The 18,396-nt window shown below is 38.7% G+C and overlaps 2 protein-coding genes across 5 annotated transcripts in view; one reads left to right on the top strand and one right to left on the bottom strand.

Moving 5' to 3' along the window:
- Nucleotides 1-7,058, bottom strand: part of LRRC28 (leucine rich repeat containing 28) — a 159,994-nt gene extending 152,936 nt beyond the window's left edge. For both annotated transcript variants that reach the window (XM_053581801.1, XM_053581802.1), the window contains exons 1-2: nucleotides 6,921-7,058; nucleotides 3,263-3,490 (exon numbers count right to left, since the gene is read on the bottom strand). In XM_053581801.1, the coding sequence (XP_053437776.1) occupies nucleotides 3,263-3,430 (168 nt within the window). In that variant the 5' untranslated portion in view covers nucleotides 3,431-3,490; nucleotides 6,921-7,058. The remainder of the gene's footprint in view (nucleotides 1-3,262; nucleotides 3,491-6,920) is intronic.
- A 169-nt stretch (nucleotides 7,059-7,227) lies between these two features.
- TTC23 (tetratricopeptide repeat domain 23) overlaps nucleotides 7,228-18,396 on the top strand; it is a 123,351-nt gene continuing 112,182 nt past the window's right edge. The window contains exons 1-2 of one of the 3 annotated variants that reach the window (XM_053581795.1): nucleotides 7,245-7,289; nucleotides 9,008-9,317. The gene's annotated coding sequence lies outside the window, so the exon portion shown is untranslated. Of the gene's footprint in view, nucleotides 7,290-8,801; nucleotides 9,318-18,396 lie in introns of those variants that run through there. The other 2 variants (XM_053581796.1, XM_053581797.1) reach the window with 2 other exon arrangements.

Here is an 18,396-nt window from a genome sequence, read left to right as displayed (position 1 = left end):
GCTTCAGTTCTCAATATGGGCACTCCCGAAGTTCTGCACACTTGACATACAATCATCTTACAAATACAACCTGCTATACTATAGCAAATGACTTGAAGGGCAAAATGGAGAGAGTAGAGGTTGTACATTGTGACAATTTCTCTTCTCACCAAGAGTCTTCAAATGCTCAGGAGTTGGGAAGAAAAGGAGGAGAACGTGAGAGGGCACTGAACACAATAAAACGATGTTAACAAGAAACAATAAAACAACACGAAAATGGATATGACTGGCAGGTTCCCAAGCTTGTTAAAAATAAACAACTAAAAGGCCAATTAGCCTATACTGTATGGGAGATAACATATCCTTTCAATGATGTTTTATCCTTTTGGCTAATACTATAGTTGTAAATCAAATTCCACATACTAGTCGCTTTCAGTAACTATATTTTAACAATAGCAAATATTTCAAAAGCCCTAACAGTTGCTGGTTTAGAGCACTCTAAAATAAGTAATGTTTTATCTGTTTTCAAAAACTGTGCAGTAAGCGGTCTTATATCCAGTATGATCAGGGAACAGGATGGCTTTGGGATAACTGCTACTATTCCCACCATTCCCTGGTATCTGCACAGCACTTTATAGTTTACAAAGTTCTTTGAAACACAGGCATCATCTGTTTCAGCTAAGAGAAACCAATTAAAATATATGTATCTATCATTATAAACATATGAAACAATTTAAACTTTGATGTTTAAAAAGGTGGCAGGGAAGGCAGCACCGTAACTCAGTGGGTAGGGTGCCAGCCACATACACCGAGGCTATCGGGTTTGAACCCAGCCCAGGCCAACTAAAACAACAATGAGAACTGCAACAAAAAAATAGTCAGGCATTGTGGTGGGGGCCTGTAGTCCCAGCTACTTAGGAGGCTGAGGCAAGAGAATCACTTAAGCCCAAGAGTCAATTTCTTTGAACAAAGTCTACCCCAGTAGGCCATGACTGATAGTTAATAAGTAACCCATTTAAAATTTGTATACAAATAACAGACACATGGGAATATCTGGGCTCTAATCTCTTTTTTTCCTTTTTTTTTTTTTCAAGAGACAAGATCTCATTCTGTCACCCTTGCTGGAGTGCAGTGGCATGATCATAGCTCACTTGCAGCCTGGAACTTCTGGCTCAAGCAATCCTTCTGCCCAAGCCAATTGAGTAGCTAGGGCTACAGGTATATGCCACCACACCACTTTGGGCTCTAATCCTGGACGGAATATTTCTCATACACTTCTTCCTGACAGTGTTAAAAAAAACACTAGATATATATGGTTTCACATTATGGGATGATGATTTTGAAATAGGATTCATAGAACTATATATAGAATCTCCAAGTTGATAAACTGAAAAATCTAATTTAAAAAATCTACCTAGACACTCAGCATATATACCAACATACTAAACACTATAGATGAAAAATACATATCCTTTTAGTTCCAGACACAGCAAAGATAAACAAATTTTACAATGCTTTCTACCCACTATAGGTATTTTACACATATTAAACTTTTCCAGGAAAACATGCCATATATATAATGCCAGTAAGATATACTTTCCAGACATTTTGGGAAGTCTGATATAGAGAAGAGATGATAACTGGGGTTAGTCTACAAAGAAATAAGACATCACAAATCATCTCAAATGAATAAGAACTAGCATGAAAATACAATATTCAAGTGAAGTTATTAGCAATAACCAGAAAAGGTCATACAAAATAAATCAAATAAAAAGCTTGATTAAGACATTCCCTTGAAAATATTGGGGTTTTTTTGAGACAGGGTCTCACTTTGTCACCCTTGGTAGAGTGCCATGGCTTCATAGCTTCACAGCAACCTCAAACTTCTGGGCTCAAGCCATTCTCTTGCCTCAGCCTCCCAAATAGCCAGGCTATTTTTAGAGACATGGTCTCACTCTTGCTCAGGCTGATCTCAAACCAGTGAACTCAGGCAATCCACCTGCCTCAGCCTCCCAGAGTGCTAGGATTATAGGCATGAGCCACCACACCTGGCTGAAAATATTTTTAAATAGTTTCTTTATCTTATATGTAATAAAATCTGAGTTATAATGAAAACTATGTGCTTATTCTTAAACATTAAAAGAATGAATCGAAAGATTTGGTTGTTTTTCCAACAAATTTGATGGTAGTCCATTTAAAAATAATTTGATTTTCACAGGATAATCATAATGTTTTGTTTTGAAAACACTCAAAGGTGGGCGGCGCCTGTGGCTCAGTGAGTAGGGCGCCGGCCCCATATGCCGAGGGTGGCGGGTTCAAACCCAGCCCCGGCCAAACTGCAACCAAAAAATAGCCGGGCGTTGTGGCGGGCGCCTGTAGTCCCAGCTGCTCGGGAGGCTAAGGCAAGAGAATCGTGTAAGCCCAAGAGTTGGATGTTGCTGTGAGCTGTGTGATGTCATGGCACTCTACCCGAGGGTGGTACAGTGAGACTCTGTCTCTACAAAAAAAAAAAGAAAAGAAAACACTCAAAGGTTGCATTAAGCTTAAAAGTATTAAATGCCTCTCTTAATACTTTAATCTTCAAATCGTTCTCTTTTTAATGCTTATAACTCAAAGCATCCTGTTGCTTTCTTGTATACTTTGTTTTGGAGCCGGGCCTTGCTCCATTGCCTGGGCTAGAATACAGTGATGTCATCACAGCTCACTGGAACCTCAAATTCCTGGACTCAAGCAATCCTCTATTTCAGGCTCCCAGGCAGCTGGAACTACAGGTGCAAGTCACCACACCTGCCTAATCTTTCCATTTTTTGTAGAGATAGGGTCTCGCTATGTGGCTTAGGCTAGTCTTGGGCTCTGGATCTCAAGTGATCCTCTCACCTCAGCCTCCCAAACTACAGGGATTACAGGCCTCTTGTGTTACTTCATAACAGGTTTATTGAATGCCATAACAAACAAAACTCATGTAGGAAGATTAACACACAAAGAAATTACAAGTCAGGATAGATGCATACACTATATGAAGAGGAGTTGTCCAATAGGGACTAATTTTATAAGTGGTACATCACTATTTTGCTTTCCTATACAATTCTTCCTGCAACCTCATACCTGCAGGGACTTGGGTGAAAAATTTACAGCCAATGAAAACACCCTATGTATTTATATTATCTGTATACACAACAAGAGGGGATATACATCTTGATCTTAATATTTTAGGATATATAAAATATATCTTGATTAGGACCACATTTGTAAGAATTTCTTTTAATGTAGTATAATACTGTACCAAGGTTGTAAGGGAGTTCCTTTTCATATAGAGTCTTTCCAAGTACTGCAGTCCCTCATCTTTCAGTAACTCCAATGGGAAATGGTGCAGATTCCTATAGTTTAAGAACAAATTCTTGTGCTTTTCCAGCCTTGCCACAGAGATCGTCTTACAAAGTTCAGATGCCATGACTGAATATATTCCATTAGGCACGCTGCAGCACTACATCTTGTCAAAATTGGTCCATTTCTATAAAGAGAACAATATTTAATTGTTATAAGACTTGTTATAAGCCGTATAAACCAGTTAGCATATAGAGCTACTTGCTGGTATAAAAAGATAATTATACATTTAATCCTATATTTTTATTTCACAGCAACTAAAATTGCCACACATATTTAGGAGGAGATTAAAACGAATAATACAAATACTCTTGATAAACCAATATTCACTAGTTATTAGATATAATCCTAGTGGAAAAAAGCTTTTGGACTCAAGATAGGAATCCTTGTCTAAAAGAACAGAGGCCAGTTTCATAACACAGTCAAAGGAAAAGCTTAAAAATCAAATGTGGCAAACTGCATTTCCTTTTTGAACTATCTCATTTTGTATTTAGCTTTAAAGCATTTCAAAAATATTAAAACGTATATTTGAGATTACATATATGTGCGTGTGTATATGTACACACACACACACACTATTCTGTCGCCCTCTGTAGAATACCATTGGTATAATCATAGCTCACAGAAACCTGTCTCTTGGACTCAAGAGATCGTCTTGCCTCAGCCTCCTGAGTAGCTGGGACTATAAAATATATTAAAATAAATATTATTTAGAGGCTGTGCACGGTGGCTCACACCTGTAATCCTAGCACTCTGGGAGGCCAAGGTAGGTGGATTGCCTTGACCTCAGAGGTTCCAGACCAGCCTGAGCCAGAGTGAGACCCTGTGTCTCTACAAAAAAAAAAAAAAAAAAAGCCGGGTGTTGTGGTGGGCATCTGTAGTCCCAGCTATTTGGGAGGCTGAGGCAAGAGAATCGCTTAAGCCCAAGAGTTGGAGGTTGCTGTGAGATGTGACACCACAGCACTCTACTGAGGGCCACAAAGTGAGACTCTATCTCCATTTAAAAAAAAAAATTAAAATAAATATTATTTATATCTAGAGCACTTACAGCTTCATTTTCTTCAACTTTTTAGTATCTACATATTGTCCTATAATTTTTTTCTTTTATCTCTCTCTTTCTTTTTAGCTTTGCAGATCATTAGATAGTAAAGGAATAGATCCAGGCGCATATAGTTTCATTATTTTAAATTATTTCAATGAAAGAAGAAACACTGCATGCACTAGGAAATGTGAACCCTGTATTATTCTATTACACTCCCTCTGAGCCTCCATTGTCCAACGTATAAAATGGAGATAGCGAATTAATGTATTAGTTTAAAGGCCTGAGTCCAGGACAGATTATATTAAATTCTCCTCTAGCTCTAAAATCCAAAAGGCAGGAAGAGAAGTAACATTCTGTATAGAAAGTGCAACTTTCTAGGTAATTATTCACTCAACTAGTAAACTAGAAGCAGTTTAGATGTCTCACAAGCATCTCAAACCTACTACATTCAAAAAGAGCTTTTGATTTTCATTACCAATCCAAATCTCCCCAGTTTTTCCCATCTCAGTAAAGGGTGCACACCTCTAGCCCCCACAGCTGTACAAGCCAGAAAGCTGGAAGTCATGAATGATTCCATCCTCTCATTCACCGGCCACCTCCCATTCACAAGGTTAATGGTTTCCACCCCCAAAACTCATCTGAAATCCATCCACATTTCTCCTTCTGCCAAAACCACAAGCCACTGTCATCTTCTGGCTGGCCCACTGTGTTGCTGGTCTCCCTGCATCCTTGTCACTTCTGACACATTAATCACAGCAGAGGACCTTTAAAAATGTAAATCTAATTATGTCAGTCTCTCTCTCAGACATACATCTTACAGAATAAACCTTTCAGAAGTTTCTTATTTAGAAAATGAAACAGCATAACAAGTCTTCAGGGCTCCTCACCATCTGCCTCCACCCACTTCTCCATCCTTATCTCTAGCACTTTCCCTGGCTTCTCACCAAACTCCTGGGTGTTGCTAATCCCTTAAACTACCAAACTCCTCATAGTACTTGCTACTCTCCTCTTAGCCTTGGAAAGCAATGTCCCATTATCTTTCAACGTAAAAAACCACTTGCCCATCCCAAAGTATTTCCCTGGTATTGTTTCAGAGTAACCCAGCTATTTGTTTTATTCGTCAGAGTCTTCACAATTTATAAACTTGCATTTATTTGTGTACCTGTTTACTGTCAATCTACCCAAAAACCTGTAAAATCCTGAGCCGAGATTTTGCTTTCTTCATGCTTGCATACTTGCATCTAGTTAAAAGTAAGCCTTCAAACAGCTGATGAGTGGAGGAAGTTAGGACATCTGGAATAACTCTGCAAGGCTGATTTTTCATCTACCCATCTCAAGGCCACTTACAGAGTCTAAACTTGCTGCATGCCATAAAGATTGCTAATCTTTACAACTATGCATTGCAATAGATATTATTTAGCCCATTTTATAGATTAGGAAACTGAGTTTCTCACAGAGTAACTCGCCAGAATTCCAACACAGGTTGACCAACTGCAAAGTCTGTGCATTGCCCTACAATGCAGTCTTTCAGGCATTTCAATGTGATCAGTGCTTCTATCATTTTTACATTGGAGGCAAAGCTTACACAAATGGAAGACTTGCTTTTGTCAAGTAAAACTATATCCAAAACCACACTCACTGGTGGAAGATTCAGTTTAAGAACTCACTGTAAACTGATCATCTCTGTTCTGAAAGAGCTGGCTGGGAAGGCTGCCTCACAAACATCATTACTCAGGTTAAAATTCATCTTGCTACAATGGCAGATTGGGAGATAAAATATACACAAATGAAATCTGAAAGGTGCCAGCAATCAACAATGCTCATGGTTTTCCAATATGCATTCATTGGCAATATACAGCCTTTAACAAGATAATTTACCTCATTTCACTTAAATACCTCCCACCTACAACAAAAGCACATAGTATATTTAATATTAACTGTATACAGCTGCACTTTTATGAGAATTTTCTGACAGGTAAAACACTATCTTATGACTTTTAAAAAACCCAGACACATCTTAAGTAAATTCCACACATTTTAAGCCGAGTGTTTTAAAGGAAAAGAATCCCTTAGACCGACTTCTCTGTACTCAATTCCCCATTCCCATTTCCTAAACACTGGAGATTAGACCATTTTAAACTGTATATTAAAAGAATTTGTAAATGGCTACTTTCTCAGTACTGTACCAAGAAACACTTACGTCTCAGGTAAAACACATGCCGTTTTGCCTGAGTTAGCGAGACACTAAGGTCGTTACAGTTTGGAAGAAGCGAGCCCAGCGACAGGGATGTCCCAGTCCGGGTACCGGGATCCTCAGGTTCCAGGGGCCGCGGGACGCAGAGGGCAGTAGGACCCGGCAGCCCTTGTGATGTGACCGAAGGCCCAGACGGCCCCCTGGTCCTGCTCACAGCGGCCTGGACGCTTCTGCGGGATCGTTATGGGGCGACCCAGCTTGGGGCCGGGCCAGGGGGTCTTGCCACGTTCACCACCCGACACGGACAACTGCGCTACTTACCTTGGCGCCCGCAGAGACAGCGCTTCAGAGCACAGCGGCGCTGGACCCCAAGCGGAGGGACAGCAGGCGGGGGTGGAGGGGGGCGCTCTGGACGTCGAAGGCGGGGTCTTGGGGCGGGGCGGAACCCGCACTCTTAGGAGCTGGGGAAGAGGGAGCTGTGGAGCGGAGGACCAAACCTCGCGATAATTAGCGGTATTTTCGCGGTTTTACGATAGGTGGGCCGGAAGGCTCGTCTTCCAAGCGATGTGTCTATTGGCCGAACGTGCGGTTTGCTCCAGGCTGGCCCCGCCCCCGGCTCAAATCGTGCTTCCGGATATGGCTGGTGGCTTGATGTGAGAAGAACGGCTTTTTGCTTAGCGTCTCGAAGGGGTAATTTAACTGGCTCCTTCCTCATGAATCGCCAGTTAGTGACATGTACTTTTATTCATACATTCATTCAGGCACTCGGCATCTCATTCTGTGCACACGTTAAGGATTATAATAACATCCGATGTTGAATGCTTAATATGTAGCAGGCAGCGTTCTAAGAGCTGCATGTAGATTATCTCATTTAACTCTTAACAGAGATCCTCGACACTGTATTATACGGTCTGCTAGGTGGTAAAACTAGGCGGGTAGATTTCTGTAACGCAGCCAAGGTTAATTAACAAGTAATGAGGTTAAGCCCCGGATGTGAGGGCTCACTTTGGAGTTCCAAAATTGAGGAGGTAACCTAGTCTCTGCCCTTCAAACACCCAAGGGCTATTTTGAGAAATGATTTCTGAAAATGATAAAACAACTTAGTACGCTAAATATTGTGGCAGTTTCTGGCAGACTGAGTAGGGTATTAATAAAAATATTTCTTAAAGACAAAAAGTCCTATATCAATAAAAGACATCAGGAAAGAGGGCTTCATCTTGGTTATTAAAAGAAAAAACAAGCATCGTTTGTGAACATCAAAAAAAAAAAAAACACCTATTTTTTGGATACTGTGCTCATTAATATGGCAACTTTCCTTGAATTTTAAGGAAAAAATTGTTTTCCTCTTCTGAAATTGCTGTTAATTTTTGGAAATTTTTTCCTTGAATTTTAAGGAATTTTTTTCCTTAAGGAAAAGTTTTTTTCCTCTACTAAAATTGTTGTTAATATTTGTCCTTTGAAAAGCTTTGTGTCTTATTAACCTTAACTTTATAATGAATTAATTTTACATTAGCCTACTTAATTACTCTTAAAGATGAATAACCTAGAAAATAGAGTTAACACCAGGTCTAAAATGAGGTATAAGTTACATTAAAATATTTACCAATTATTTATTAAATGTGGTCTTCGGGAGTTCCCGAACGTGGTAGATGCTATGTATTTCCAAGACCTTCTATACAGTCTCATAATACCTAAGAATTTGTAGTACTGAAGAAACCTGTATTTTGTGTGAAAACAAAAATCGTTAAGGTATTAAGGATCAGCCCAAATAAGACTTGCTTCCAATATATGAAGTCACACACACACAAAAAAAGGATTAACAATAGAACAATTTTCAAAAAAGTAATCAGCCTCTTACATTTCAGTTCTATTTTTTTTGAAAAAAGGAAATGTTATTTTTCAATACATTAATTTAACATGTAATGTTTGATCACGAAAATCAATCATGTTAAAATAACTTTTACCTCCTCCCCAATTGACATAAAAATTGCCAAGTGATTATATGTGATAGTTTAATATCCTACGACCACTCCTAGAAGTTCTCTTAATTTGTAGAGCCAACTTGCACATTTTGTCTCACTTAAAACAAAGGGGCCACCCTCTAATTAAAGTTGGTGATCTTACAGTCTTTGACAAACTTTAACATCAACAGGGAGCAATACCACTTTAAGAAAATTCCAAGGAAAAAGACAACCCCATTTTAAAATTCCCACCTCTTGCTCCGAAGGATTGGGTTCTAAACTTCGACAAATTACTCTCCTCCATTCCCTATTGGTGAATGTTCTATCATTCAAGTCTTCTGCCTGGAGTTTTGCGCGGTACCGGTTGCTTTACGGGAAAAGGCTGCAGTAATTTAGTTTGGGACTGCCCTACTTTACTTTTTTTCCGTTGTTATCAATCCATCCAAGGAGCGAAACGGGAGCGAAAATGGCAAATCGGGCTGCCAACACAATTGTGTCATTCTCTTGAAAAAGAAATGGAGAACATCTCAAGCCGACTGGATAAACTGACAAAGGATTTTACGACGTAGTTGGAGTCTTGAGAGTTAAAGAAACTTCTCCGAGTTTTTCGCTAGTTTTAAAGGAGAAAGTGTCAGGAAAAACAGAAAATACAAACACAGTCCAAGAGTGGCAGGACGGAGAGTTTTCAGAGGGCGTTTTTCTCTTTAGTGTGAGGATGGAAAGCATCATCGCCAGATTATCAGTGGATTTTTAAAAGGTAAAGGAACCAAGATGATAAGATTAATTGTAGATTATTTTCTACTTAAGAAACTGCTTTCCTTTTCTTTTTGCTTAAATGTGGATTTATAAGGACATTTTAAAGGATATGAGAAAATTAGAATTGGCTTTGGACACAAACTTTGTGTATATTTGTTAAGAAATCCAGAGACAAATCTGCTAATGACCAAACAAAACGTATTATTAATATCTGAAGCAGAATCAGCAGGTAATTAATATAAGGATAAATTCTCCAAAAAGAAATTCAGCATTTATATTTTCAGAATGATATTTTGTATTAAAGATAAAATATAAAACAATAGGAAAATATTGATAAATAAAAATAACTATTACTTGAGTGGCCTCTGTTAATTTATGTATGGATATATAAAATAAAATGTAGTCCCTCTAGAAGGTTTTACTCAACCTCAAGAGCAAATGAGCCTGGGAACATTTAAATCAAAATTTTGGACAGGCCAGGTGCAATGGCTCACTCCTGTAATCCTAGTACTCTGGGAGGCCTAGGCAGGTGGATTGCTTGAGCACAGGAGTTTCAGACCAGCCTGAGGAATAGCAAGACCCTCAGACTCTAAAAAATAGCAGTAGTCCTAGCTACTCTGGAGGCAGAGGCAACAGAATTACTTTAGCCCAAGAATTTGAGGTTGCTGTGAGCTATGAGGCCATAGCACTCTACCAAGGGGGACAAAATTAAACTCTTGTCTCTAAACAAAAACCAAAATAACTTCTGGACAGTTCTTAATGTCCAAATGACTGTTATAGACCATAAGTACTTCAGGAGCTCATATCAAAGTGAGCTGAATTATTCAGGCAAGGTTTCACAAATTATGGGTTAAGATCAAATTTTGGCCTGAGCAATGGCCCAAATTTCAGATGAAAAAGAAGAGAAGTGACATCGAAGGTAGTGAGTGAGTTGTTAGCAAGTATGTGTAACCTAAGAAAGATTTGGCTTTGACTGCAGCGGAAGCTTCATTTGGGAACTTTGGTTACAAAAGAAAAAAAAAAAACTCAAGAACTTACATGAAGTGCTAAAATTGTCAAAATTAAGGGATACCTGCTTTTGAACAGGAGGGACACCTTACGAAAGGAATATTTAAAGATGATAAAACTGGGTGGCGCCTGTGGCTCAAGGAGTAGGGCGCCGGTCCCATATGCCAGAGGTGGCAGGTTCAAACCCAGCCCCGGCCAAAAACCACACACACACACACACACAAAAAAAAAATGATAAAACTGACAGTGCAATTTAAGATGGCCGCAAGGGCAGAGACCAGACAGAAGCCTGAGAGGCTCGCTACTACACTTAGGTTGGTAACTAAGCCTCTTAAGCTATTGTATCCAAATTCCTTTACCATTGTTAAATAACATAAATCTTGATTCATTTCTTTATAGTCTTCGAAATCACTGAGTTTATTAAAATTTTGGGGACCAGGAGCAGTGGCTCATGACTATAATCCTAGCACTCTGGGAGGATCGCTGGAAGCCATGAGTTGGACACCAGCCTGGGCAACCTAGTGAGACTTCCTACCCCCACCCTTGTCTCTACAAAAAATTAGAAATTAGCCAGGTACGGTGGCACCCGAGTCCCAGCTACTCAGGAAACTGAGGCAGGAGTGTAGCTTGAGAACAAGATTTTGAGGTTGCAGTGGGCTATGATGATGCCACTACACTGTAGCCCAAGTGATAGAAGGAGACCCTGTCTCAAAATTGAAAAAAGAAGATTTGGGGGGCCTCTGCCACACTGTGTTGGAGAATCAGGGTTGCCCTGTTTTACAAAAGTTTGGTTGTGGTAAGATGTATAAAACTAGAATTACACTTAAAACTGCATTATGGTTTCATAGATGTTTTTTAACAGCTTTAATGAAGTGTAATTTACATACTATAAAATTCACATTTTAAGAATACAACTCAATTATTGTTTCAGAAAATGTACAGAGTTGTGCAACCATTACCACATTCCTGTTTTTAAAAAATTTCCATTACCCTAAAAAGGATACCTTGTGTTCACTTGTAGGCAACTCCTCACTCCTATACTCACCCCCAGATTATAATTGTATCACAGTAAATACAGAACAGTATTTTCCTGTTATAAATAATGCTGCTGGAAAGATAAGTACAAGTTTTTGTGTGAACACGTGTTTTCAGTTCTCTTAGGTATATACTTATGAGTGAAATTGCTGAGTCATGCTTGAAAGGTTAGACTCTACCTTTAATTTTTTGAGGATTTGCCCAACTGCTTTCCAGTGTTTCCACCATTTAACATTTCCACCAGAGTGTGTGAGGGTTCCAATTTGTCCTCTTCCTCACCAACACTTCTTACTCTTTATCTAATTTACTATAGTCATTCTGGTGGGTGTGAGGGGGTATCTTGTTGTAGTTTTGATTTGTTTTTCTGATGACTAATAATTTTGAACTTCTTTTCATTTTTTATTGGCCATCCATATATCTTCTTTTGTAAACTATCACTTCAGATAGTTGGCTTATTTTTTAATTGAATTATCTGTCATCTTATTATTGAGTTGTTATTTATATATTTTGGGTCAAAGACCTTTATCAGATACATGATTTGCAAATATTTTCTCTCATTCTGTGGGTTGTCTTTTACTTTAATGATGGTACCTTTTGAAGCAACAGAAGTTTTTGTTTTTTTTTTTATGAAATCCAATTTTTTTTCTCTTTTATAACTTGTGCCTTTGGTGTTGTATCTCAGAAATCTTTGCCTAACCGAAGCTTATGGATTTTACTCGTGCGTTTGCTAAGAGTTTTAGTTCCTATTTTTAGGTTTGTGATCCATTTGGAGTTAATCTTTATGTATGATGTAAGATAGAAGTTCAACTTTATTCTTTTGCATGTACCTATACTGTTGTTCCAGCACTACTGGTTGAAAAGACTATTCTTTCCCCATTGAATTGTCTTGGCGCCCTTGTCAAAAAATAATTGACCACATATTTAAGGGTTTATTTTTGCACTTTTAACGCTATTCCATTTTTCTATATGTCAGTCCTTGCATCAGTACTACACTGATTTTTGGGGGTTTTTCCCCTAGCCTTATTGAGGTATGCTTAACAAAAATCTATATATATTTGAGGTGTACATCATGATATTTTGACATAAATATACCTCGTGTAATGATTCCTGCAATCAAGCTAGTTTATATATTCATCTCTGGACAAAATTACTCTATTTTGTACATGTGAGAACACTTAACATCTATTCTCTTAGCAATTTTCAAGCATGTAATATATTACTAACTATAGTTACAGTGCTATACATTATATCTCTAGAAGTTATTCATCTTATAACTGAAGTTTTTTTCTTTTTTTGAAACAAAGTCTCAGTTTGTCACCCTCGGTAGAGTGCCACAGTATCACAGCTCACAGCAACCTCAAACTCCTAGGCTTACGCGATTCTCTTGCCTCAATCTCCCAAGTAGCTGGGACTACAGGTGCCCATCACAACACCCAGCTTTTTTTTTTTTTTAATTTATTTATTTTTATTGTTAAATCATAGCTGTGTACATCAGTGCAATCAAGGGGTACAGTGTGCGGGTTTCATATACAATCTGAAATATTCTCATCAAACTGTTCAATGTAGCCTTCATGGCATTTTCTTAGTTACTGTATGCAGGCATTTGTATTCTGCATTTAGTAAGTTTCACTTTTACCCATTCTAAGATGCACTGTAGATGTGGCCCCACCCATTACCCTCTCTCCACCAAAACCTCCCCCCTCCCTTCCCCTTCCTTGGCCCTTTCCCCATAGTATAGTTGGGTTATAGCCTTCATGTACACAGCTTTTTTTTTTAAAGATGAGGTCTTGCTCTGGCTCAGGCTGGTCTCAAACTCCTGCCTCAGCCTCCCAGAGTGCTAGGATTACAGGCATGAGCCACCACACCCAGCCGTAACTGAAGTTTTAAGTATGAAACTTTTGATTACTATAGTTCCATAGTAAGTTTTAAAATTGGGAAGTGTAAGTTCTCTATTTCTCTTATTTTTTTAACATTGTTTCATCTATTTGGGGTCTCTTCATTTGCACATAAATTTAAGGATCAACTTGTCAATTTCTGCCAAAAACAGACAACTAGAATTTTAATAGGGATTACATAAAATCTATGGATCAATTTGAAGGGTATTGCTATCTTCATAATATTGAGCTTTCTAATCCATGATCATGGAATGCCTATATGTTTAAATCTTCTTCCATTTCTTTCAACAATGTACTTCTTTTATTACATTTATTCCTAAGTATTTTATTCTTTTTGATGCTATTGTGAATGGAAAAGTTTTCTTAATTTCATTTTTAATGATTTATTGGTAATGAATAGAAATACAATTTTTGTTTCTTTACTTTGTATCCTATGGTCGTGTTGAACTCATTTAGTAGTTTCGGTAGGAGGCTCATTGATTGATTGACGGACTGAGGATTCCTTAGGATTTTCTACATAGAGAGTCATGTCACCTGATAATAAAGTTTTATTTCTTCCTTTCTACATCGCATGTCTTACTTTCTTTTTATTGCCTTATTGCTCTAGCTTGAATATTAATTACAATCCTGAATGCAAGTGACGAGAGCAGTCATCCTTGCCTTGTTTCCAGTCTCAGAAGGAAAGTATTCAAACATGTTATGTTGTTAGCTTTAGGTTTTTTAAATTCAGGTTTTTATCAGCCCTTTATTAGGTTGGGGAAGTTTTTATCAGGAGTGAGTTTTGGATTTGGCCTAATATTTTTCTGCATCTGTCAAGGTGATCATGTGGTTTTAGTCCTCTACTCTATTACATTAATGATTTTAGGTTTAAAACAATCTTCCATTCCTGGAATAAATCCCCCTTGATCATAAAGTGTTGTGAGATTTGCTTTGCCAATATTTTGTTGAAGATTTTCGTGTCTGTATTCATGAAGGATATTTGTTGTTTTCTTGTGATGTCTCTGTCTGATTTGGTATCTCTGGGTAATACTGGCTCCATAGAACAAGTTGGAAAGAGTTCCCTTCTCTATTTTCTGATAGAGTTAATAAAAGACACATCTTGTTTCTTCTTTAATAGTTTGGTAGAATTCATTACTGCTATTGTCTGGGCCTGAATTTTGTATACATATTTGTAATTACTAATTGAATTTCCTTACTTGTAGATTGATTTGGATTTTCTATTTTTTTATACAGTTTCAATATTTTGTATTTTTCTCAGATGTTTTACTAGTGCCTCAGCTGACATACAGGTAAGGTTGTTTTTTAAATAGTGTACTCTCATATATGGTTGTTATTTTCTAAGAGCCACTGCCTGAGGGCTCCTGCCCCTCCTTGAGGCCGTCCTACATCTCCAAGTCAGCACCCAAACGTTAACACTTCAAACAGCAGGGGACTTTCAGAACCTAGCTCCAGCCTAGTTGTCATCCATGCTAATTGGTTGGTCCTTCTGCTGTTCCAGTTCTTAATTATTTTCATCATCACCTCTTAGAATGGAAGACTGAGACCCTACTGAGATCCACCTTCAGACCTTTTCTTCCTCACTCTTGATCTGGGGCTGATCATGTGCTTCAGCATTCTATTGGGCAGGTCTGGCAGAAGGAACAGGCATCAATTGATTAAGTCTAACTGGCAGTTGTGGGTCCTGGTAGAGAAGCCTGGAAAGCTAAACCAAGGCTGGCAGAGAGAAGGTGGTGTGTGAGTCTGGGTTGATTGCTGATAAAATTGTAACCCCAGCTATGGCTATTACAAAGAAAAAAAAAGTGGCTGATGATAAGCCAGTACATCAAAGTAAGTGAACTGAAGAGTAAGTTTTTATATTAAAGATGTTACTATATGATGTCATACACATTGGAACAGACATAGTTAAAGCAAGTTCACTCACTCAGTGCCTCCAGAAGCCATGGTAACATGCTTCTCATTTCACTGATTCAGAGATGGACATTTCTTTTGGCATTTCAACATCTCTGAATAATTTCAAGATTACACATTACAACTGCTCATGAAGGGTGTATAAAATAGCAGGGTCGTCTAATCAGTGGTGCTTTACATCAGATGAAACACAGGAAATGAATGGTGTGGGCCAGGAAAATCACATCTCTCTATGTCAGCTTTTCACTTTTGAAAGAGAGAGTTGGATAGACCTTGTATAATAAGAAAAACAACACAAGAGCAATGACAAATGGCAACTACTGTGCTGCCTCCATGTCCAGGAGCCAATAAGGAGTGGTGGCAACTGGCAAACAGGAGAGTCCTCTTGCCTCCAGGGACAGCCACCCTTCTGCCCTGCTGGTTGTTGCCTGTGGCAACATGGGGCCAGGGTTGACAAGTATTCTGAGCTTTCAAAGAAAGTCAGAAATTTAGATATTTATATGAAACTTCTAATTTTAAAATAATAGTTCAATTTTTTTTAAGGCAAAAAATGCTGTACCAGTCAGATCCAGCCTATAAGCATTCAAATTACATATAAAACTCCTGTTTTGAGGAAGCCATAGTAAGAGGCAGCATGAGACAAACCACTTTTTGCAGTTAAGGCAGGAAAAAAAAACCCATTTCAAGGTTTAACACTAAGTTCAGAGGGCCAGAATAACAAATATTTCAGGGCATATTTCTTATGTCATCTTTAGACCTTCTTTTCTGCTTCCTCCTAAATAGAAGATAAGAAAATGTTCAGGAATTCAAAGTTGTAGTGAGCTGTAATTTTGCCATTGCACTCCAGCCTGGGTAACAGAAAGAAACTCTGCGCGCCTGTGGCTCAGTCGGTAAGGCGCCGGCCCCATATACCGAGGGTGGCGGGTTCAAACCAGGCCCCGGCCAAACTGCAACCAAAAAATAGCCGGGCGTTGTGGCGGGCGCCTGTAGTCCCAGCTGCTGGGGAGGCTGAGGCAGGAGAATCGCTTAAGCCCAGGAGTTGGAGGTTGCTGTGAGCCGTGTGACGCCACGGCACTCTACCCGAGGGCGGTACAGTGAATATGTGGTTAAGTTTATTGACAATGTTGCTTTTCTTTTTTTTTTTTTGTAGAGACAGAGTCTCACTGTACCGCCCTCGGGTAGAGTGCTGTGGCGTCACACGGCTCACAGCAACCTCTAACTCTTGGGCTTACGCGATTCTCCTGCCTCAGCCTCCGGAGCAGCTGGGACTACAGGCGCCCGCCACAGACAATGTTGCTTTTCTGATCACGCTATTGATCACTTTCATAAATGCATGCTTAGGTTTCCAAACCAACAGGGTTTGCTTCCCACTGCTATAGACTTTGGTCAAAGAAAGACAAGATAATGTGTTAGAAAATGATAAGTTATTAGAAGACCCCAGGGTCCTGGTTCTGGTCATGTGATTTTGTATGAGTAATTTAGCTTCACTCAGCTTCATTGTCCTCATTTATAGAAAGGAAATAATGATTCCTGCCTTAGCAATTATGAATTGGGCTACAGTAAACATTCCGGTACAAATATCTTTGCTATAATGTGATTTTTGGTCTTCTGGGTATATACCTAGTAGAGGAATTGTAGGATCAAATGGCAGGTCTATTTTTAGATCCCTAAGTGCTCTCCAAACATCTTTCCAAAAGGAACATATTAGTTTGCATTCCCACTAGCAGTGTAGAAGTGTTCCCTTTTGTCTGCATCCACACCAACATCTCTGGTTTGGGGATTTTGTGATGTGGGCTAATCTTACTGGAGTTAGATGATATCTCAAAGTAGTTTTGATTTGCATTTCTCTGATGATTAAGTATGGTGAGCATTTTTTCATATATCTGTAGGCCATGTGCCTGTCTTCTTCAGAGAAGTTTCTCTTCAAGTCCCTTGCCCAGCCTGTGATGGGATCACTTGTTCTTTTCTTGCTAATACGTTTGAGTTCTCTGGATTCTGGTTATTAAACCTTTGTCGGAGACATAACCTGCAAATATCTTCTCCCATTCTGAGGGCTCTCTGCTTGCTTTACTTACTGTGTTCTTGGCTGTGCAGAAGCTTTTTAGTTTGGTCAGGTCCCAGTAGTGTATTTTTATTGCTTAAATTGCCTGGGGCGGGGAGAGGGTCCTCCTCATAAAATATTCACCCAGGCCAATTTCTTCAAGTGTTTTCCCTTCACTATCTTCTCGTATTTTTCTAGTTTCGTGTCTTAAGTTCAAATCTTTAATCCAGTGAGAGTCTATCTTAGTTAATGGTAAAAGGTAAGGGTCCAGTTTCAGTCTTCTACAGATCGCCAACCAGTTCACCCAGCACAATTTGTTAAATAGGGAATCTTTTCCCCTACTGAATGTTTTTAATTGGCTTGTCAAAGATCAAATAACGGTAAGTAGCTGGGTTCATCTCTTGGTTCTATATTCTGTTCTATACATCTACCTCTCTGTTTTTGTGCCAGTACCATGCTGTTTTGATCACTATTGATTTATAGTATAGTCTGAGGTCAGGTAGTATAATTCCTCCTGCTTTGTTTTTATTTCTGAGTAATGTCTTGGCTATTCGAGGTTTTTTTCTGATTCCATATAAAATGAAGTATTTTTTTGAGATCTTTAAAGTATGACAGTGAAGCTTTAATAGGGATTGCATTAAAATTATATATTACTGGGCAGTGCCTGTGGCTCAAAGGAGTAGGGCGCCGGCCCCATATGCCAGAGGTGGTGGGTTCAAACCTAGCCCCAGCCAAAAACTGCAAAAAAAAAAAAAAAAAAAATATATATATATATAGTATGGACATTTTAACAATATTGATTCCCAGCCATGAGCATGGTATGTTTTTCCATTTGTTAACATCTTCAGCTATTTCTTGTCTTAGAGTTTCATAGTTCTCTTTATAGAGATCATTCACATCCTTTGTTAGGTAAACTCCCAAATATCTCATCTTCTTTGGCACTACTGTGAACAGAACAGAGTCCTTGACTGTTTTTTCAGCTTTACTATTGTTGTTATATATAAAGGCTACCGATTTATAAGTGTTGATTTTGTAACCCGAGATGCTGCTGTATTCCTTGATCACTTCTAAAAGTTTTGTAGTAGAATCCCTGGTGTTTTCGAGATAATACAATCATATCATCAGCGAAGAGTGAAAGTTTGATCTCTTCTGACCCTATGTAGATACACTTGATCGCCTTTCTTGCCTAATTT

Source organism: Nycticebus coucang, chromosome 2 (genome assembly GCF_027406575.1).
Source record: "Nycticebus coucang isolate mNycCou1 chromosome 2, mNycCou1.pri, whole genome shotgun sequence".
In the NCBI taxonomy this organism is placed as follows: domain Eukaryota; kingdom Metazoa; phylum Chordata; class Mammalia; order Primates; family Lorisidae; genus Nycticebus; species Nycticebus coucang.
The sequence above is the reverse complement of the archived record's forward strand: the minus strand, read 5'-3'. Positions and strand labels throughout refer to the sequence as shown.